Genomic DNA, 22,994 nt, shown 5'->3' with positions numbered 1-22,994 from the left:
AAGGAAGCTGGGCTGTGTCAAAAGTACCTCACGGAAAGACCCCTCATAACTAAGTTCGGGGGTGAGAGAGAAGCAGCAGAAAGAGAGTTCAGCCTTTCACCACCTATTCTGGAAACCTGAACATCTTCCTGAAGTGTGACAACTGATTTTGAGAGGAGGGAGTTGAAGAGAAGCTGTGCCTGCAGAACTGTGTTTAATCCTGAGACATTTAGCTGAAGTAATAAATTAACTTCTCCCTGAAAGAACACATCTCCTGTCTTCACTTTGTTTCACCATTCTCTCTTTTTTGTAAATAAAGCTTTCCTTATCTGATAATCTCCTGCCAGAGACTCCCTGGATTGCAGTTCCCCTCACACAAAGTAGCCTGTGGGAAATCGTAGACATCTGTTCAATCTTCATCATCATCACTTTATTTTATTTGTAACCTTTCCATTGTTAAAACAACGCTCAAGGCGGCTTACAACATGATAGGCAAAGGGCCTTCTCGGTGGTGGCGCCTCTTCTGCGGAACGCCCTCCCATCGGATGTCAAAGAAATAAACAACTCTCTGACGTTTAGAAGACTCCTGAAGGCAGCCCTGTTTCGGGAAGTTTTTAAGGATTGATGTTTTAATGTAGTTTTAATCATTTGTTGTAGGCTGCCCAGAGTGGCTGGAGAAACCCAGCCAGATGGGTGGGGCATAAATAATAAATTATTGTTGTTATTGTTATGACAAGATTTACATAATTACCAACATAACAAAAGTCATAAACGATAAGCAAAACACATCCAAAGGTACACAACCAAATGGAAAAGAATTTCTACATAAATCATAAGATCAAAAATTCAGAATACAACATTAATATCAATAACAATTGAAAATGACACAGATAAAAACCCAAAACCATTTGAAGAAGGAGGCCTATCTGCCCAGCAGTAGCAGCAGTATTTATTATTATTATTATTATTATTATTATTATTATTATTATTATTATTATTATTATTATTTATACATACCCCGGGCATCTGGCTGGTTTTTCCCAAGCCACTCTGGGCAGCTTCCAACAAAATTTAAAAATACAATAGTCCATCAAATATTAAAAGCTTCTCTAAGCATAACAACCATCCATTTTTAGTCCATTGAGTTAGAAATTCAGCATTTCTGGAAGGGGAAATGGCATACTTTTGTATATTAGTCTAAAAAGCATGCATTTATTGTCTGACAATAAATGTTGGAAATGTGGAGAGGCGGAAGGGACATTCTTTCATCTCTGGTGGACCTGCCCGAAAGTGAAGGCCTTCTGGGAAATGATCCATAATGAACTAAAAAAGGTACTGAGATTTACCTTACCTAAGAAACCAGAGGCCTTCCTTCTGGGCATGGTAGACCAGAGAGTGCTTAAGAAGGACAGAACCTTTTTCATGTACGCTACCACAGCAGCAAGGATCCTGATTGCAAAATATTGGAAGACACAAGATTTACCCACGCTGGAGGAATGGCAGTCACAGTTGATGGACTATATGGAATTGGCTGAAATGACTGGCAGAATCCGAGACTTGGGAGAAGAAACAATTGAGGAGGACTGGAAAAAGTTTAAGGACTATTTGAAAAAACACTATAAGCTGTATGAATGTTAAAAAAAAAAAAATGCACCCTTCAGGAAACTCTAGCTTCAGCAAATGTAAGTTAATGAAATGAAAATTAAGACACAAGAATTTAGAGGTAAAATAATGAAATAACTTTATTGTGTTTAATACAAAGCATACAAGAATTGGGTTATAGTAAAATTGAAATCAGGGAACATGATAAAATGGAAGATACAATAAGTTTTGAAATAAGTTAACAAATTGCTGATGCTTTATATGACAGAGAACGCAGGGTTTGGAAGATGTGGGGAAGTTCTTTAGATTGGATGGAAAAAGAACATGGAAATTTGTTATTCTTCTATTCTATTTTCTTATAACTATCTTTTATTCTTTTTTCTGTATTTCTTAAAATTAATAAAAATATTAAAAAAAAATAAAAAGCATGCATAAGAAGGTATTACTCATTTATGATGAGAATAGGATTTATTTATTATGAACTTTGCTGGGTTCCTCCTTGGCAGCCAGTGTGATTGTTTCAGCAGGGCTAGAACTCAGGACCCGCTGCCTTGAGGGACATCTAAGAGCAGTTGGGCAGGGGAAAGGTCTCCCTTGGGAGGTGGGGGACTCTCCTTCCTTGGAGGTTTCTCAGCAGAGATCGGACAGCCATCTGCCATGGATGCTTGAGCTGAGATTCCTGCATTGCTGGGGGTGGGACTAGATGACCCTGGGATCCCCTCCTCTCTCTCCACTCCTGAATTCCAGGAGGAGCTTCCTTGCCTCCTGCAAAGCCCTTTTCCCTGCAGGCTCTTCCTCTGGTTTCTGGCCAAGGGAGGGAGATGCTCAGAGTCCAGCCAAGAGCCTCACCCCCAAAAGGATATCTGGGCATGGGCGGAGCCAGGGGGGCAGCTGCCCCCCGAATGAATAACAAATAATAAGATTATGAGTTTCTGCCAAGCGAGAGAGGGCTGAGCAGGATGGACTCTGCATTGCAAGGGTTAAAGGGAAGTGAGCTGCCTTCCTAGAGAGGCCAGGAAGCAAGGGGGGGCCAGGTCCTCCACAGCCATGCCCCCCCCCTCCCCAGTCCTTTCCTGCTTTGGTGTCTCTCCTGCAAGGGCTGCCTCGCTCTCCCCTCCTGGGATCTGGTGAGTCTCCTCTCTCTCTCCCCCCAGAGGGTGCAGTGGGGAGAGGGGTGGGGGTCCCAGGGCTGCAGCAGGGGAGGGGGCCTGGGGGGCCTGATCTGCTCCTGCAAGGGGGGGGGACACCCCAAGTCAGGGACGGGAGGGTCCTGCCAGGGAGGGGCCAGGTCTGCCACGCTCTCCTTCCTGGAGATCAGAGGATCCCAAACTCATTCGGCCCTCCGCCCCCCCCCTTCAGAAAAGATCTCCCTTCTTTAAACAAAGGGGTCCCTGTGTGACGTCACTCAGCCTCATTGCACAACGGAGGAAAAATGTGCAAATGGTTTTCCAAAGCTGGACGAGGAGGTGGACTAGCCCCCCCCCAAAAAAAAAAGGTGGGAGAGAAAGGCGAGGGATAAAGAGAGGGATCCCAGCCCACAGTCTGGCTGCTGCATTGGGGACCAGTTTCCCAGTGTCTCCCAGGGCAGCTCCCCACGGAGGCCACTGCAGCAATCCCCTCGCACCCAGAGCAGGGCATCCCAGGACCACATCCTCTCTCTCCCAAAGGGATTGTTGCTGGCAAAGCAGCCGGAAATGGGCGCTGCTACTCACCGAGCCTCCAGGGACCTTGCCCTAAATTTCAAGGGAGGTGTTTTTGGCCCTGCGAACTTGGCCCTCAGGGGGTTGGCCAGAAATATACCTGGCCCTCAGAGCAAAGAAAAAGTGACCCCCCCCAAGGGGTCTGCCTGGAGAGTGGCAGAGAGTTCAAGTGCAAAAAAGGAGACAGAAGCAGGGGAGTGGGGGTGGGGGGAGAACAACTCCTGAGGACCCCCGGGTGAGGACCCCCACTAGAGCCAAGCATCCATTTTCCACAAGATACAAATGACTGCCTTGTCAGTCAGTTTTGACTTCATGCATTGACTGGAAGGCAGGAGAAACCAGGCTGATTCATCTCCCAGAAATCCCTTCCGTTGCCTCCACATTTTGCATTGCTAGAAGGCTAGAGACATATTTCTTCTCTTCTTACTCCTCTCCCCCCCCCCCCCCAAGATAGCTAATGATCTGGGCTGTGGTGCAGTCCAGCCCTAGTTCCCAGCAAGACTCATCCATGCTTCCTCAAGGAACCTTTTTCTTCTCCTGATATTAGACAACTTTTGTAACAGAACAATGTATTTGCTTTGTAGGATTTGCTAGAGCTTCTCATTAAGACGGACAGAACTTGGCAGGAGACCAAAGGGTTCCTTCCGATCTCTCAGAGGCTCCCTCAGAGCACAGATGGATGTGCGAGACACAGCTGGCCCTGAAGCAGGAAGAGGCCATGCCATCCAAACTGGGAGCAGTGGGGGGTTCTGGGAAAACTCTGTGCAGAAGATCCTGGGTGAGGAGGACACCCTCCGCTCAGAGGTGCAGAGCCAGCAGTTGAGGCAGTTCTGCTGCCAGGAGGCCAAAGGACCCCGAGAGGTTTGCAGCCGACTCTACCACCTTGACCGTCAGTGGCTGAAGCCAGAAAGGCACACGAAAGCTGAGATGCTGGACCTGGTGATCTTGGAGCAGTTCCTGGCTGTCCTTCCACCAGAGATGGAGAGCTGGGTGAGGGACTGTGGAGCGGAGACCAGTTCCCAGGCGGTGGCCCTGGCCGAAGGTTTCCTCCTGAGTCAGGCAGAGGAGAGAAAGCAGGTGAGAGAGACTTTCCTCTGGATACTCCCAAGGGGCTCCAAACAGGACAGGAAACATCCCATAATGGTCTGCTGATGGCCCATGCTTTTTCTGCAAGGCATCCATGGAATGAGATCTAACACCCTTCAAATCTTTGTCATTCTCTTTCTAGTATTTCTCCCCATTCTCTGTTTTGAATCCTTGTTTCTTTTTCAGGGAAAGGATCTCTTTGCAGAAATGGACCTGGATTCCTGTGAGGCAGAGAGGCCTCCGTTGGACACCAGAGAGAGGCCACTGGGTAAGGAGGAAGGTGGCTTTTCTCTGTTTGGCCTCGTTCTGTTGGTTTCCCAACTCATCTGAGGGTTCTTTTCATCTTGTTTTGGGGGGAGACAGTCGGGAACAAGGGTCCAGAGGAGGGGAGATGTATTTCTGCACAACTAACATATGGAATGGGCACAAACGTCCAAATACTCTCAGCAGGTAAGGCTTTCTCAAAGGCCCATCTGTGGTTAGAGATGCCCTGTTTCACCTGTGAGAGATGCAGGCACTCCTGGCATCCTGCTAACCTTTTCTCTCTTGCAGGTGACAGAATGATACCAGCAAAACCTCCTGATCCGCCTTTTCATGGGGGCAGAAGGGAAGCAGCGGCTGTGGAACCAGATCAGGTCAGGGGAAGCTGCCTTGTGGGGACAGAGGCCGAGGGATGGAGCAATGTCATGGACTGGTTGGGCACAGAGGAATGGTGGGAGGAAGCAGCCAGGGAACCAGGAAGGGAAGATGGCTCAGAGCTGAAGGAGTAGAGGTGGAGGAAGGATGAGCAGTCAGAGGGGGAAGCCTGGGAAGAGGAGGTGTCAAAAGCTGAAGGGGAAACAAGGCTTAGTGAGCTGGGAGACTCTGTGGCAGAATGCAGTGCAGAATCAGAGGCAGAAGAGGAAGGAGGCGAGTGGGAGAAGAAGGTCGAGAGGCTGAGTCAGGAGAAGGAGGAGCCACCGGTGGCTCCCTCTCCTTCTGCCAGAAGCCACCCTCCCTGCTTGTCATTCAGAGCCAGGAGACCCCCTGCAATGCAGGAATCTCTGCTAGATCATCCAAGACAGATGGCCATCAAAAACAGGCTTATTTTTTTTCTAGATTCATAACTGAATGCAAAAATTGGTTTCTAAGCAGTGGACAGACGAGAACAAATAGTGGCCAGGATTCACCTAACCAGCCCCATCCGCTGCAAAATGGGGCCTGCCCCCCACTCCTCCCCCTCTCCACGCCCCCATGAACCCCTTGAATTTGGCTCTAGGGCATTGGGAGGGAACCTTCCCAGAACAGCTGACAAGGAGAGGAGAAAGTGGATCGTCCCATTGGGGAAACTGGAACGCTTGCGTAGGCAGAATGACTTGGGAAACACAAGGAGGAGTTCCACCTATTTGCACAAAAACGGATACATAAAATAAGCACCCATAATTAAAATGTGCTGCAAAACAATCCTATTGAAACAACACCGCAATTTACAGGAAGGAAACAACAGAGCATTATGTAGCAGATCAAATTTCTGCTGCCTCAGAGGAGGACATTACCTTTTTTCTTTTAGGGTCCAGTGTGCTTTGAAGATGTTGCTGTTCGTTTCACGGATGAGGAGTGGGCGTTGCTGGATCCTGACCAGAGAGCTCTGCATAAGGACGTCATGGAGGAGAGTCATGGGACCGTGGCCTCTCTTGGTAAGGCTCCCTGTGGGATCGTCATTGTTGTTGTTGTTGTTTAGTCGTTTAGTCGTGTCCGACTCTTCGTGACCCCCCGAATCAGAGCACGCCAGGCACTCCTGTCTTCCACCGCCTCCCACAGTTTGGTCAGACTCATGTTTGTGGCTTTGAGAACACCATCCAACTATCTCGTCCTCTGTCATCCCCTTCTCCTTGTGCCCTCCATCTTTCCCAGCATCAGTGTCTTCTTCAGGGAGCCTTCTCTTCTCATGAGGTGGCCAAAGTACTGGAGCCTCCGCTTCACGATCTGTCCTTCCAGTGAACACTCAGGGCTGATTTCCATCTGAATGGAGAGGTTGGATCTTCTTGCTGTCCATGGGACTCTCAAGAGTCTCCTCCAGCACCATAATTCAAAAGCATCAATTCTTCGGCGATCAGCCTTCTTTATGGTCCAGCTCTCACCTCCATACATCACTAATGGGAAAACCATGGCTTTAACTATACGGACCTTTGTTGGCAAGGTGATGTCTCTACTTTTTAAGATGCTGTCTAGGTTTGCCATCGCCTTTCTCCCAAGGAGCAGGCGTCTTTTAATTTCGTGACTGCTGTCACGATCTGCAGTGATCACAGAGCCCAAGAAAGTAAAATCTCACACTGCCTCCATTTCTTCCCTTTCTATTTGCCAGGAGGTGATGGGACCAGTGGCCATGATCTTCGTTTTTTTGATGTTGAGCTTCAGACCATATTTTGCGCTTTCCTCTTTCACCCTCATTAAAAGGTTTTTAATTCCTCCTCACTTTCTGCCATCAAGGTTGTGTCATCTGCTTATCTGAGGTTGTTGATATTTCTTCCGGCGATCTTAATTCCAGCTTGGGATTCATCCAGCCCAGCGTTTCGCATGATGAATTCTGCATATAAGTTAAATAAACAGGGAGACAATATACAGCCTTGTCGTACACCTTCCCCAATTTTGAGCCAATCAGTTGTCCCATATCCAGTTCTAACTGTAGCTTCTTGTCCCGCAGAGAGATTTCTCAGAAGACACATGAGGTGATCAGGCACTCCCATTTCTTTAAGAACTTGCCATAGTTTGCTGTGGTCGACACAGTCAAAGGCTTTTGCATAGGGATCATCATATCAGCCTGGAAATTCAAAAAATACCTCTATGTATCTATTTTCACAGAGCTCAACCGTGGCCCCTATAACACCTGGGAACCTAACACCCCCACAATAAACAGTAACTTACAGTTTTTTCTTTGAACAATCTTCCTCAAATTATTCCTTTTTCTACCACGACCGGGCTGGTCTGAACTGCCCAAGCCATCTTAAATGTCAGCTTCAGAATTGTTAGGAAAGATAAGTTGTGAAGTTTAGAGCTCACAGGGTTAACAGCTCAGAGTGTCCTCCATCTGGGGAGGAGCTTTCTCAACATCCGGGAAAGCTGTTTCTTTGTTCTTTCTGACTTTCGTTGTCTCCTGAGGCAAGGAAGACGAAATGTCTGCATCTTCCGATGGTTTAGTAGCAGTGATGCTGATGATGAAGATGCTTTACAAACTTAATCTTTTCCGGAACAGGGCTGCTCTTAAATCAATGTACCACTGTAGTAATAATAATATTTTTTATTTATACCCTGCCCATTTGGCTGGGTTGCCCCAACACATATATAAACATGGCTTCCAACACATTTCTAAACATGAAGCATAAGTAATAATAATCTGATCCCATATAAAAAGAACATTAACTTTAAAGTGAACTTCTCCTAGTGGCCAAAATTGTGGAAACCTTTTGTGAAAAGTGTATTTCTGAGGTTTGATGGCTCATAACACCACTTTTGTGTGGAGTAATACCATAAAATTATATATCAATGGAAAGATAATTTAATGAAGAATGTAATGAAAGAATTTTTATGAAGGTGTATTTATTAGAACAGCAGTCATAACCATTGGCAACCTTTCGCTTTAATTACGGCCTTACAATGCCTTCCCATGATATGAACCAAGTTTTTAGTTCTGCAGCTGTAATAAAGTGAAACCAAGATTAAATTATTGCCTCTGTTAATTGGACTTTATTGCTGGGTTGCTTCTGACTAACAAGTTTCTTTAGTCGGCTCCATAGATTTCTGATTGGGTTAAAGTTTGGGCTATTCCCAGGCCATTCCAGCAGTGAAATATCTTTATCTTGAAAGCACCTTTTGCACACAGCAGCAACATGACATGGAGCGGAATCCTGTTGAAATAGAAAATAGAATACATGTGTGTGTGTGTGTGTGTGTGTGTGCGCGCGCGCACTTCAGTATCTGGGAAAAGATCACCTGAGGAACGCTTCAGTTTGGGTGCAAATATTTCATTTATGCATTTTAGGGCATTTACATTCCCATTAATGACGTAAATTTTGCCCACACCTTTTGCTGCCAGATCAACACACTATCTGGGTGTTTCACGGTCGGTGTAATGCAAGTAGGATGTAAATCTTCTCTGATTCTTCTCCTCGCGTATGTCATGCCATCACTACCAAGCAAGGAGTTTTGGGTCTCATCACACCAAATAACATTGTCCCATTGTTTCGCTGTCTAGTTAACATGGGTTTAATCATTTCAACCTTTGCTTGAGAGATGACAATGGCTTCTTCCTTAGAATTCTAACATTTAGACCAGTTTTCACATTACATTGCACCATGTCATCTTGTATACACCCAGATGATTTTCTTCTGTCATGTAGGTACAGTCTCTCCACTCGTCCATCATCACTTGCCTTTGTGCACCTTTCCCTGCCTTTACCGGTCTGATTTTGTAGTGACTGAGTCTCCTTATACCTCTTCAAAAATATATAAAGGCCAGCTCTGGTTAAGTTTTTCGTAATATTTCATCAATTTCTTCATAACTGTAGCCTTGTTCACTTAACAGTACAATTTTACATCGCTTTCTGTTTTGTTTTTTTGTTTATATGATTTTTATTAATTTTCCAATAAAAACAAATTTATAACATCATTAAACATCAAAAACTCATCACATATCTTTTTTTTCTTTTAGACTTCCATCAACGTGTCTGATAATTTTCCGTAATTATCACAGATTGCATTATATATATCTTTTCTTCCCATGTTGTTTAAACAATATTTCTACCAAATCTTCTTACAGAGCTTCTTCAAAACTTACAAACGTTATATCACTATCACAAATATTTTTAATATATTTTGTAAATTTACTCCAGTCCTCAGTGAATCTTTGGTCTTGTCAGTTGCGAATCCTCCCTGTCAATCTGTCCAGTTCCGCGTAATCCATTAATTTCGATCTCCATTCTTCAATCGTAGGCATTTCTTCTTGTTTCCGTTTCTGGACCTAAAGAGTTCTGGCTGCTGTTACTGCATACAGAAATACTTTCTGATCATTCCTTTTTATTTCACCACCTATTATTCCTAATAGAAATGCTTCTGGTTTTTTAACAAATGTATATTTCAATATTTTCTTTATCTCATTATATATCATTTCCCAGAAGCACTTCATTTTTTCACATTCCCACCACATATGATAAAATGTCCCTTCTTTCTCCTTACATTTCCAACATTTATTACTCACCTTATACATCTTACTTAATTTAACTGGTGTTATATACCATTGATATATCATTTTCATAACATTTTCTTTTATTGTGGTACATGCCGTAAATCTCATCCCTTCCTTCCACAATTTTATCCAATCATCAATTATCCATTTTCATTAATCTGAAAATAATGCAGCCAATTGTTTACATATTCTTTCACTTCTTCATATGGTTTCATTTTCCACTTACTTCCCTCTTTCTCAATTAAACTTCCATATGTTATCCACCTCCCAGTCATATTGATCTTTTTAACACTCATCGCCTCTAATGGTGATAACCAGTGTGGTATTTTTGGTTCAAGTAGGTTTTTGTACCTACCCCATACCTCAATCAGAGATCCTCTAATAATATGATTTTTGAAACCTTTATGCACTCGTTTTTTTCCATACCATAAATATGCGTGCCAACCGAATCTATTGTCATATCCTTCCAAATCTAACAAATCTGTATTTTCTAATTTCATCCATTCTTTCAACCAACATATGCACAATGCTTCATAATATAATCTCATATCTAGCAGTGCCAAGCCTCCCCTCTTTTTTAAATCTGTTAAGAACTTAAATTTTATTCTCGGCTTTTTGCCCTGCCAGATATATCTTGAAATCAAAATCCATAAGATGCCACCAAACGAATAAAAGTCTGTGTTAAATCTCAAAGAGAGGGGAAGAGAAGGAGAAGGGCAAAAGCCTTCCCCATCAAAGATACAAAAATGGTGCAGTTTGCTTCTTTGTATCCCATTCAAATACTCTGCAGAGAAGCAGGCGGGGGGGGGGGTATGAACTTCAGAGGGCAAAAACACTCCTAATTCCTCTCAAACTTCTTTTAAACTTCCAGCAAATTAAGGTAAAGAAACAGTATTTTCCCTCTTAGTATCTTCTGTCTCTCTTCACAGGCTAGAATTAATAAATCAGTAGTTTTAAAGTCCGTCGCTGCCAATTGCGCAGATCTTTTTAAAAACAAAAGTAGAAAGCTCTCGGAGTCTTGTCCACCGACTCACTGATAAGACTATTAATTGCCTTCCAAACGACTCTCCCCCTTTTCTCTATCTTTATAATCCTGATACTCCTTATAGTCCTTTAAAAGGCAGTCAAATAAATTATCAGTTTAATCCGTTTGCATTGACTTACGTTTTTGTCCCGCTCTGAAGATTGTTCTTGTGTGTAGTTTAAATTCCAGGCAAGGCTGACCTCCTTACCCACTTCAAATTGGCTCTAATCCATGGATTTGTATTTTAAAAAGTCCCAATTCGATTTCTTAATGTTTGAGAGCTGATCGCTTCTGTGTGCAAGCTCGGAGCTTCACTCTTGAGGGATAGAAATGGCCTCCTGCTGTCTGCTTCTCTACCCCGCCACTCTCGTCGCCTCCCAAAAAGAGGTTACTTGGCACCTGGAGGATATCCTCTTGGACCGTGCCAGGACCCTGCCCCTTGAATATCCTTTCAAGGGTGTTTGGGGGGCTGCGGCCCTCTTGCAGTACTCTCTTTTCCCCTCAAAAGCTGGATTCTCTCAGCACTGAGGGATCCCGCTTGCTTTCACTCCCGCAATCGCCGGAAGCCTCCTCAACTCTTTGTGCCATTTCTATAATTTTATTATGTTTTACATGAACACAAAAAAAACAACCAACTTGATAGCAATCACAAAAGACTCTGACAAAAGTCAACCTAAGCAAGTTGTCCTTTTTCCCCTGGTTATTTGGCTATAGCATTAGATAGAATATGGGTAATTGAACAATTTCCGTTGATACATAATTTTATGATGTTACTCCAAAAGAAGCAGTGTTATGAGCCATCAAACCTCTGAAATACACTTTTCTCCAAAAGTATTCCACAATTTTGACCACTACTGTATATCAAACAAAGCAACATTCAGCACCTCAACAGAATCTCATAATAAATATGTTGGTTAATGAGAAACAACAAAGGTAATAAACAAACACTGAAGTCCCTTCAGTTCTTCTTCATTTGTTCCCGAGGCTCTATTTTTTTAAAAAAATACTATTTATTGAATGTGATGGGATGATGAGCTGCTTGTGCGTAAAAGCTTAGTCCCTCAGGTTTTGCTCATCTTAGCAACACTCTGTCCTTAGCGGGCCCTTAAGCATGGCTCCCTCAGTCGCTGGCAGAATCCGACAGTGGGCGTTACGGAATCTCTTCCAACATAAAAGCTCCTTAACGGAAACGCGTCGTCTGGACTCTCGGCGTGACAGTTTCCGGCGAGGTGTGGGTGTCCCTATAGGAGGTCCTGAAACCTCCTCACTGTTTTCGCTTGAAGTATCCCAGAGCCCCCTTTCCGACTCCCTTTCCTTCGGAGCTCCTTCTCTCCCCCTGCTGGTTCCTTCCTCTGCTGTTAAATCTCTCCTAACCTCCTGGAGCCCTTCCACCACCTGCTCTGATGGCAGTTCCCTGACATCCACCTCCCCTCCAGGGCCCCCTTCACCCCCTCCCGTCCCTTCCTCCATGGGCGGTGAGGATGCAAAACCCCTGAAAGAGCCTCCCTCCTCTTCCGAAGTCTCGAACACTTCCCTCCACCTGTTGTTGTCCCTGGCCCCCCAGTACTCCTCCTCATCGGAGTCTACTTCTTCTTCCCGCTCTGATTCCGGGAACCCTTCGAACTCCTCTTCCTCGTCGGTGGTTCCAAAATATTCCCTCCGGAACCTCGTTACCGACTGAGGTTTCCTTGGGAACCTTTGATGAAACGTTTCTATCAAAACCTCGTCATTGACGTCCTCTGCACTTACCCAGGTGTTTTCTGACTCTGGTTCTCCTTCCCAAGCTACCAAATACTCCACCTGATTACCCTTCCACCTGGAGTCAATGATTTCCGCCACATGGTTGTTGCGCTCCCTTTCTTCTATGACTGGTCCCTGAGTCAACAACCCTTCATGTCCCCCCCCTGTGTGGTGACAACAATGACCTGTGGAATACTGGGTGCAGTTTCATGTGGTTAGGTAATCTGAGTTTGAACGCCACCGGATTGACCTGTTGAATAACCTCAAATGGTCCCAATCTTTTGGGTCTCAATTTCTTGCAACCCCCTTTGAACGGCAACCCTTGGGTCGACAGCCACACCTGGTCCCCCACCCTTATGGTTTCACCTTCCCTTCTATTCCTGTCTGCCTGCTTCTTGTATTTTTCCTTGGCCCTTTCCAGGTTAAGCTGGAGCTGACGGTGGATCGCTTCCATCTCCTCTACAAAATGTTCTGCTGCTGGGACGCTCCACCTCTCCCCTCCTTCCCCTGGAAAAGCCCTGGGATGACACCCATAGTTTGCTAAAAAGGGACTCATCCCTGTGGACACATTCTCCGCATTATTGTAGGCAAACTCCGCCAGTGCCAATTTTTCTACCCAATCATTTTCTCTGTCATTGACATAACACCTCAAGTATTGTTGGAGGATACCGTTTGCTCTTTCCGCCTGCCCGTTGGTTTCAGGGTGTCGGGCAGTCGAAAAATTGACTTCTATGTGCAGCAAGCTCATGAGCTTCCTCCAGAACCTAGAAGTAAATTGTTTCCCTCGGTCGGAGACCACCCTCAAGGGGGCGCCGTGCAACCTAAAAATGTGTTCTACAAACAGTTTGGCTGTCTCTTCTGCCGTGACCGCATGTGAGCATGCTACAAAGTGGCACATCTTGGTTAACAGGTCTACAACCACCATGACAGCGGTTTTCCCTTTGGACTTTGGCAGATCCGTCATAAAATCTATGGATACTGCCTCCCATGGCCTTTCTGGTGTGGGTAAGGGTTCCAATAGCCCCGCTGGTGCCAACCTCTCCCCTTTTGCTCGCTGGCACCGGTCGCACCCCCTAACATATTCCCGTACGTCTTCCCTCACTTTGGGCCACCAAAACTCCCTGGTAACCAACCACATGGTTTTGTGTTGCCCGAAGTGCCCCGCAGTGGGGCTGTCGTGCAATTGTTTGAGTACCCGACCGCTCAATTCACCTTCGGGTATGTACAGTGCCCCCTTGTAATACAACGCTCCGTTCCTTTCTTCAAACCCCCCTGTGTTCTCTCCACCTCCCCGTAGTCCTCTGATTTTATCTTGGGCGTATTCATCGTTCTCGATTTCCTCTACCAGTTCTCTTTGCCCCACCAATGCCGCCCCACACACCCAGTGGTCCTCAGGGATGATATGTCTCTCCTCTGGCTCCCCCTCTCCCTCTAAATACTCTGGTTTACGAGAGAGAGCGTCTGCTCTGACATTCTCCTTCCCTGGCACATAGCAAATTTCAAAATGGAATTTAGAGAACTCCTGGGCCCATCTCACTTGTCTCTGGTTCAGTACTCGGGCAGTTCTCCAGTATTCTAGATTTTTGTGGTCGGTGCGCACTTGGACCTTGTGTTGCGCTCCAATCAACAAGTGTCGCCATCTCCGGAACGCTTCATGAATGGCGAGTAGTTCTCGGTCGTACACGGTGTAGTTCCTCTCGGATTTGTTCAGCTTCCGCGAGAAGAAGGCACATGGTCTCCATTCCGATGTGTCTTCTCCCGGCTGTATAAGCACCGCCCCCACCGCTCGGTCTGACGCGTCAGTCTCCACTCTCATGGGTTGCTGTAGATCCACATGCAAAAGTTGCTCTTCCGACGCAAAAGCCTTCTTCAATCTTTCGAACGCCCCCTGCGCCTCTTCCGTCCAAACAAATTTCTTCTTGCTGCTGAGACAATCAGTGATGGGCGCCGTTAAGTGGGCAAAGTTCTTGATGAACTTCCGATAGACGTTTCCGAAGCCCAAGAACCTTTGCACGTCCTTCTTAGTTTTCGGTGTCTTCCATTCCAGTACCGCTTGAACCTTGCTGGGATCCATGGCCAATCCCTTGTCTGACAACCGGTACCCTAGGAATTCCACCTCTCTGGTATGAAACTCACACTTCTCTAGTTTCACCCACAGCTGGTTTTCTTGCAGTCTGCTCAATACCTCTCTTACATCTCGCACATGCTGTTCCTCATTCTCTGAGTACACCAGGACGTCATCTAAAAACGCTACACAGTTTTTGTATAGCAATGGTCCCAGGACGTGATTCATGAATGATTGAAAACAGGCCGAGCACCCCTGTAGACCAAAAGGCATAACGCAGTACTCAAAGGCCCCCAAGGGGGTGAACATAGTGGTTTTCCACTCGTCTCCCTTTCTCATACGTATCAGGTTATACGCCCCCCTTAGGTCCAGCTTGGTAAAGATTTTCCCTTTCCTCACGCGGGTCAAAATGTCATCGATTCTGGGCATGGGGAAAGCCACTGGTTCTGACACTGCATTCAGGGCCCTGAAGTCCACGACCAATCTGGGTTTATCAGTATTTTTTTTGTCCACAAAGAACACTGGGCTGCCCCCCACCGCGTGTGACTCTCTGATGAAACCTTGCTTGAGGTTTTTGTCAATGAACTCCCTTAACTCCTGCATCTCCCGGTCTGACATTGCATACAGCTTGCCCACTGGCAGTTGTGCTCCTGGGAGTAAGTTAATTTGACAGTCAAAGGGTCTGTGCGGGGGCAGTTTATCTGCTTCTCTTTCGCTGAAGACGTTAACCAGGTCGGCGTATTGTCGTGGTACCTTCCCTTTATCTGTTACTTCCATCCCTGCTAGTGTGGCCTGGGCTCCTACCTGGGCTTCCCCTTCCTTGCAGTGTGCCATGCAATGCACTGACCCAAAGGAAACTACCCTCTGGTGCCATCCCACTAGCGGATCATGCAGTGCCAGCCAGCTCATCCCCAAAATAATGGGCACTCCTCCCAAGGTGGCCACATTAAACACTATCAGTTTGGTGTGTCTTGCCACCCTCATTATCATTGGGACAGTCTGTTGGTTAACTTCTCCCCCCAACAGCTCCCTCCCATCAATCGTGGTAACCTGCAACGGGTTGCTCAAAGGGATAGTCTGTATCTGGTGTTCGGCTGCAAACTCCTTACTCATAAAATTGCAGGAGCTGCCTGAGTCCAATAGCGCCTTCATCTTTAATGGGTGTCCGTTTGGCAGCTCAAGCAACACCTCTATTACAAGCGCTGGCCTTGGGGGTTCCGGCATGGGCACATTCACTGCTCTTTGGCCTGGCTGCTGTGCCCCGATGGTGGCAGCCAGGCGTTGGCTTTTACTTGCTCCTTAACCCCCTCCTCCTCCCCTCCAACAGCTCCCGCCATCCCTTGCCATTCCTTTCTTTGCGGGCAGACTCTGGCAAAGTGACCTGGCTGTTGGCAGAGAAAACATTTCTTGGCGCTCTTTCCCTCCTTCCGCCCTTCGCTGGGGTTTGAAACTGCACGCGTGCTGTGCCAATTTCCATCGGCTCTGCTGGCGGGGAATGCTGCTCAGGAATCTCTGGAATGCGAAAATCCCTCCAACGTTCCCCCTTCCCTTCCCGCTTCTCCAAAGCTCTCGCCTCCTGGCGTGCTCCTATGGCCAGTGCTGATTTAGTCAGCTGGTCCATAGACCCCGCCCTGGGCGCCCGGGAAAGTTCGTCCTTCACTGCCGAAGATAGTCCTTCTTCAAACAGCATTTGTATCGGTTCCGCCGATAAATCCCACCCCAATTTATGGATCAACATGGTGAACTCAGTCCAATACTCTCAGACAGATCGGCTCCCCTGTTTACACGCCATTAATTGTCTGCGCACCACTCCCTGCTCAATCTCGCTGGAAAACATCAGATCCATGGCGCGAAAAAACTTTCTAGAGTCCTTTAAGGCGTCATTATTCGCTGCCATCAGGGGCCTCACCCAGTCTTTCGCCCCTCCCTCGAGGTGCCCAATCACAAATGCAACTCTCGATTCCTCATCAGGAAAGTCATCAAACTGCAGATTGAGGGCATATTGCATTTCTGTTCTAAAGGCTTGATAGTTCCTGGGATCCCCCCCCAAACTTCTGCACCAATCCTGGCACCTTCCTCGTGAGTGGGGTGGTTTTTCCCTTTTCTGCATCCTGAGCCCTCCTTTCCTCGAGCCTAGCCGTTTGCAGAGCTAGCTGGACCTCCAACATCCTGTACCTTTCTTCCAGGCTTGGACCCTCTCCAACTCCTCCCGCTGCTCTGGCTCCTGCTGGGTTGCTCATGATGCCTCTCCTTGCACAAGCTTCTTTCAAAGACTGTCGGATTGCTGTGATGGGATGATGAGCTGCTTGTGCGTAAAAGCTTAGTCCCTCAGGGTTTGCTCAGCTTAGCAACACTCTGTCCTTAGCGGAGCCCTTAAGCATGGCTCCCTCAGTCGCTGGCAGAATCCGACAGTGGGCGTTTACGGAATCTCTTCCAACATAAAAGCTCCTTAACGGAAATGCGTCGTCTGGACTCTCGGCGTGACAGTTTCCGGCGAGGTGTGGGTGTCCCTATAGGAGGTCCTGAAACCTCCTCACTGTTTTCGCTTGAAGTATCCCAGAGCCCCCTTTCCGACTCCCTTTCCTTCGGAGCTCCTTCTCTCCCCCTGCTGGTTCCTTCCTCTGCTGTTAAATCTCTCCTAACCTCCTGGAGCCCTTCCAGCACCTGCTCTGATGGCAGTTCCCTGACATTGAAGCTTCAACAGAATTACAAATATGAAAAAAGACAGGAAAAAAACACACAAAAGGGATAGAAAATAGAAAAAAGAATAAAAAAAACAGTTAAAAACATTTCAATCTTTCCATATCCTGTCTTTCATTTACTTATTTCCGTGACCTCCTCACGCCTCCCGTTTTTGTATTCTAATTCAATTAAATATTCCAGCAAATCCTTCCAACTTCGTTTTTATCCTAATAATTTATCTTAACATATCATAATTTTACCTTCTCTCTTTCACCAATTCATTTTTACTTAATCCTTTATATCCTTTCTGCTAAAACCACATAATTTTTCCCCCCAACATCTTTCTAACATTCCTCAATTTTGCAATATTTCTGAAGATAAACTTTAAATTTCTTCCACTCTTCTTTCACCAAAGGTGAAAGAATGTACCTTCAACCTCTTTACATTTCCAACATTTATTGTCAGGCAAATGATAAATTTTTGCAAGCTTGACTGGTGTCAGGTACCACCTGTAAATCATTTTCATTATATTCTCTCTTAAGGCATTACATGCCATATACTTCATACCTGTGGTCCATAACTGTTCCCAGTCAGCCATCATGATGTATCCAACATCCTGTGCCCATTTAATCATAACAGATTTAACCATTTCATCCTGTGTATTCCATTTCAACAGCAAGTTATACATTCTTGACAAATTCTTAGTTTTAGGTTCTAAGAGTTCTGTTTCCAATTTTGATTTTTCCACCTGAAAGCCAATTTTCTTATCCAAATTATAAGTCTCCCTAATTTGATAATAATGGAGCCAGTCTCGTACTTTGTTTTTTAATTTTTCAAAACTCTGCAGTTTTAATCTATCTCCTTCTTGTTCCAAGATTTCCCAATATTTCGGCCAATTTGCCTCCATATTAAGTTTTTCAGAGTCTTGGTTTCCATTGGTGACAGCCACCTTGGCGTTTTATTTTCGAGCAAGTCCTTATATCTTATCCAAACATTAAACAGTGCTTTCCTGACAATATGGTTCTTAAAAGCTTTGTGTGCTTTGACCTTGTCATACCACAAATATGCATGCCACCCAAATACATTATTGAAACCTTCTAAATCCAAAATGTCTGTGTTTTCCAGAAGCAGCCATTCTTTCAGCCAGCAAAATGCGGCTGATTCATAATAAATTTTAAGGTCTTGCAGGGCGAATCCCCCTCTTTCTTTAGCATCAGTTAAAATCTTAAATTTAATTTGAGGCTTCTTGCCCTGCCAGACAAATCTAGAAATATCTCTCTGCCACTTCTTGAAACAGTCCACCTTGTCCAAAATTTGCAATGTTTGAAACAAATACAACATTCTTGGCAATACATTCATTTTTATGACAACAATTCGGCCTAGCAATGATAACTTCAAATTTGACCATATTTCTAGATCCTTTTTCACTTCCATCCAACATTTTTCATAATTATCTTTAAATAAATTCACATTCTTAGCAGTCATATTAACCCCCAGGTATTTCACTTTCTTAACCAATGTTAATCCTGTCTCCTTCTGAAACCTCTCTTTCTCAATCACTGTTAAGTTCTTCTCTAACACCTTAGTTTTCAACTTATTCAACTTAAATCCCGCAACCTGACCAAATTCTTGAATCAATTGCAATACTCTTTTAGTACTGGATTCCAGCTCCTGCAATGTCAAGACTAAATCATCGGCAAAAGCTTTCAATTTATACTGTTTAGCTCCGACTTATATATCTTTAACCAATTGGTCCTTTCTTATCATATTAAGCAAAACCTCCAGGACCGAAATAAAAAGCAATGGGGAAATTGGGCAGCCCTGTCGTGTTCCTTTCTCAATCCTAAATTCTTCTGTAATTACATTATTCACAATTAATTTAGCTTTTTGTTCTGAATAAATTGCACTTATACTGTTTTCAAAACCTTGGCCTACCCCCATTCCCTGTAAATTTTTATTCATGAAGCTCCAAGAGATGTTTTCAAAGGCTTTCTCTGCGTCCACAAATATCAAAACTGCTTTAGTATTAATATTTACTTGTAATTTTTCTAAAATATTGATTATATTCCTTGTATTGTCTGACAAGTGTCTCCCCGGGAGAAAGCCTGCTTGATCTTTGTGGATTTCTTCTACCAATACCTTTTTTAATCTTTTAGCCATAATTTCAGCAAAAATTTTATAATCCACATTAAGCAAAGATATGGGGCGGTAGTTCTTAAGTTGTGTCTTCTCCGATTATGTTTTCGGTATAAGTGTAAGATAGGCGTATTTCCACGACTCTGGTGCCTTTTTCCCCTCTAGTATTTCATTACAGACTTCCTTCAATGGCTGTACTAGCCAATCTTTCAAAGATCTGTAATATCTTGAAGTCAAACCATCCGGCCCTGGAGATTTGCCCAGTTTCATATTCTGAATTGCTCCTTCCACCTCTTGATCTGTTATAAAATAGTTTTAGCATTAACTTGTTCTCTTGAGAGATTTTTTGTAGTCCATTTGTTCATTTGTTCCGAGGCTCTAATCCCTTTTTGTCTCCATGGCAGATTGTGTTGAATCAGAAATCAAGAACAAAGGTGACCACGATAAAATCCCCAGAGAGGAGAAGCCACGTAAAAATTTGGAGTTTGGAGAAAGCTGCAGTCAGTGCTCCCATTCCACTTCCCATCAACAAAATATCCTTGGAAAGAAACTCTATCAGTGTGTGGAATGTGGAAAGAGCTTCAGTATGAGCTCCTCTCTCACTAGGCATCAGAGAATTCATACAGGGGCGAAACCCTATCAGTGTGTGGAATGTGGAAAGAGCTTCGGTAGGAGCACCGATCTCATGTCCCATCAGAGAATTCATACAGGGGAGAAACCCTATCAGTGTGTGGAATGTGGAAAGAGCTTCAGACAGAGCTCCAATCTCACTTCGCATAAAATAATTCATACAGGGGAGAAACCCTATCAGTGTGTGGAATGTGGAAAGAGCTTCAGTCAAAGCTCCAAACTCACTTCCCATCAAAGAATTCATACAGGGGAGAAACCCTATCAATGTGTGGAATGTGGAAAGAGCTTCAGTCAGAGCTCCTCTCTCACTTCCCATCAAATAATTCATACAGGGGAGAAACCCTATCAGTGTGTGGAATGCGGAAAGAGCTTCACTCATAGCTCCAACCTCACTTCCCATCAAAGAATTCATACAGGGGAGAAACCCTATCAGTGTGTGGAATGTGGAAAGAGCTTCAGTCGGAGCTCCTCTCTCACTTCCCATCAAATAATTCATACTGGGGAGAAACCCTATCAGTGTGTGGAATGTGGAAAGAGCTTCACTGAAAGCTCCTCTCTCACTTCCCATCAAAGAATTCATACAGGGGAGAAACCCTATCAGTGTGTGGAATGTGGAAAGAGCTTCAGGAAGAGCTCCTCTCTCACTTCCCATCAAAGAATTCATACTAGGGAGAAACCCTATCAGTGTGTGGAATGTGGAAAGAGCTTCACTGGAAGCTCCAAACTCACTTCCCATCAAAGAATCCATGCAGGGGAGAAACCCTATCAGTGTTTGGAATGTGGGAAGAGCTTCAGTCAGAGCTCCTCTCTCATTTCCCATCAAAGAACTCATACAGGGGAAAAACCCTATCAGTGTGTGGAATGTGGAAAGAGCTTCAGTCACAGCCACAATCTCACTTCCCATCGAAGAATTCATACAGGGCAGAAACCCTATCAGTGTGTGGAATGTGGAAAGAGCTTCAGTAACAGCTTCTCTCTCACTTTGCATCAGAGAATTCATACTGGGGAAAACCCCTATCAGTGCGTGGAATGTGGAAAGAGCTTCAGTCAGAGCTCCCATCTTTCTTCCCATCAAAGAATTCATACAGGGCAGAAACCCTATCAGTGTGTGGAATGTGGGAAGAGCTTCAGTCAGAGCTCCTCTCTCATTTCCCATCAAAGAACTCATACAGGGGAAAAACCCTATCAGTGTGTGGAATGTGGAAAGAGCTTCAGTCACAGCCACAATCTCACTTCCCATCGAAGAATTCATACAGGGGAGAAACCCTATCAGTGTGTGGAATGTGAAAAGAGCTTCAGTAGGAGCACCGATCTCACTTCCCATCAGAGAATTCATACTGGGGAAAAACCCTATCAGTGCGTGGAATGTGGAAAGAGCTTCAGTCAGAGCTCCCATCTTTCTTCCCATCAAAGAATTCATACAGGGCAGAAACCCTATCAGTGTGTGGAATGTGGAAAGAGCTTCAGTAGGAGCACCGATCTCATTTCACATCAGAGAATTCATACAGGGGAGAAACCCTATCCGTGTGTGAAATGTGGAAAGAGCTTCAGGAAGAGCTCCTCTCTCACTTCCCATCAAAGAATTCATACAGGGGAGAAACACTATCAGTGTGTGGAATGTGGAAAGAGCTTCAGTCAGAGCGCCAATCTCACTTCCCATCAAAGAATTCATACAGGGGAGAAACCATATTAGTGTGCGGAATGTGGAAAGAGCTTCTGGAGGAGCTCCCATCTCACTTCCCATCAAAGAATCTATACAAAGGTCGGTTTGTGTTTTTATATTGTGTTTTTATGTTGTACCATTCCTGAGACTTGAGGGTGTAGGGAATAGGCACCAACTCTTAAAGCCCTAGCGGTCTTTGTCCCCCAATAAAATATTTGAGGAGGACACCCCCCAGGTTTTTTTTGGTTTTTTTCCCCAGACACAACCTTTTATTCTTCCACTACTTGCCATACAATTTCTCTTTTAATTTTCTCTCTATAAATAAATAAATAAAGTACAAAGGTCACAAGAAAATCAAAATACTAGAAAATACAAAAGTGTGGAGGTCCCATATTTGCAGGCCCAATGCAAAAGTTGCTTTGAAGCAGGGTTTCCCAAACTTGGGTCCCCAGCAGCTCCTGGACTACAGTTTCCATCATCCCTTCCCGTTAGTCCTGCTAGCTAGGGATGATGGGAGTTGTAGTCCAAAAACAGCTGGAGACCCATGTTTGCTTTAAAGGGAAGGTAGGCTGGCGCTGTGACAAGCTCTGCTGGCTAATTGGAATTTATAGATCTCAAAACTGAGGTTTATCGGCACTTCAACCACTAGGGAGCTTCTAGGTGCTTTCTGCACCACCTAGAGTACCCACAGAATTGTGGCTTCTACTGGCAACACACATAGGAGAACAAATGAAAGACAAACACAATGGACAGGCAAAAACCTGGATAGGGTGGTACCAAATGGACACAGGTAGGGGAGATAACATGCTAGAAGTGTTCTCCAGGGCAAGGGGAGGTGCTGGGCTCAAATTTTTACTTTTTTAAAATGTCACTGCCATTATAGACATTACCATTCAAATGGTGTACATGCATCATGTGGTTGATTGTGCAAGGAGGGCCTTTTTATTCAAGTCAGCATCACTGCTTGAGAAGTTCAGGATGTATGAATTCAGGGGTCAGAATACCCATGGAGACAAGTTATGTGAAAGATAGTCAGCAAGTAGAATGCGCTGAGTTCAAAAATGCTGAGATTTTTCAGTCAGCTCTGGGTAGGCTGTTGTATCTGTCCAGGTAGAGCAGACCGAACATTGCTTTTGCTACCAATCTGCTCAGCAAGGAAGCTACAAACCCGAGTGTGAGTGCCTGGAATGGAAGGGTGCTGCGTATCTGCAGGATACCAAGGATTTCTGTCTCAAGCTGTCAGCTAAGGGTGATGGCTAGCTGATGTTCTGCAGGCTCATGCCCCAACCCTGGCTCACCTGGTTCTGGAGGCGAGGAATCCTGTGCAGGTTGGGATTCCTTAGGTTCAGCATCTGAATCTGAATCCCAGGCCATCACACCCAGAAGCAAAATTTTATTGCGCTTTCCTTTACTGAAGCTGAATTCAGTGTGCTGTCTGAACTTTGCAGGGAATTGGAATTCTGTGTT

General features: G+C 45.0%; 2 protein-coding genes across 4 annotated transcripts in view; one reads left to right on the top strand and one right to left on the bottom strand.

The window, feature by feature from the left end:
- LOC310843215 (uncharacterized protein) overlaps positions 1–22,994 on the bottom strand; it is a 292,631-nt gene that overhangs the window by 110,568 nt on the left and 159,069 nt on the right. The window lies entirely within an intron of this gene.
- Positions 2,622–21,754, top strand: LOC310843299 (uncharacterized protein). Its single transcript, XM_083736397.1, has 6 exons — positions 2,622–2,708; positions 3,866–4,358; positions 4,554–4,635; positions 4,920–5,002; positions 5,917–6,043; positions 19,639–21,754. The coding sequence occupies exons 2-6, from the start codon at positions 3,957–3,959 to the stop codon at positions 21,555–21,557; spliced, it is 2,613 nt and encodes an 870-aa protein (XP_083592523.1). The 5' UTR covers positions 2,622–2,708; positions 3,866–3,956; the 3' UTR covers positions 21,558–21,754.

This window comes from Podarcis gaigeae, assembly GCF_964106915.1.
Source record: "Podarcis gaigeae genome assembly, chromosome: 4".
NCBI lineage: Eukaryota > Metazoa > Chordata > Lepidosauria > Squamata > Lacertidae > Podarcis > Podarcis gaigeae.
The sequence above is the reverse complement of the archived record's forward strand: the minus strand, read 5'-3'. Positions and strand labels throughout refer to the sequence as shown.

Excerpts from the sequence above, each read along its gene's own strand:
- LOC310843299 (XM_083736397.1), top strand. The coding sequence starts at position 3,957 with ATGGATGTGCGAGACACAGCTGGCCCTGAAGCAGGAAGAGGCCATGCC. Across the intron at positions 4,359-4,553 it reads AGGCAGAGGAGAGAAAGCAG|GGAAAGGATCTCTTTGCAGA; the intron begins GTGAGAGAGACT and ends TTTCTTTTTCAG. Across the intron at positions 4,636-4,919 it reads CACCAGAGAGAGGCCACTGG|GTGACAGAATGATACCAGCA; the intron begins GTAAGGAGGAAG and ends TCTCTCTTGCAG.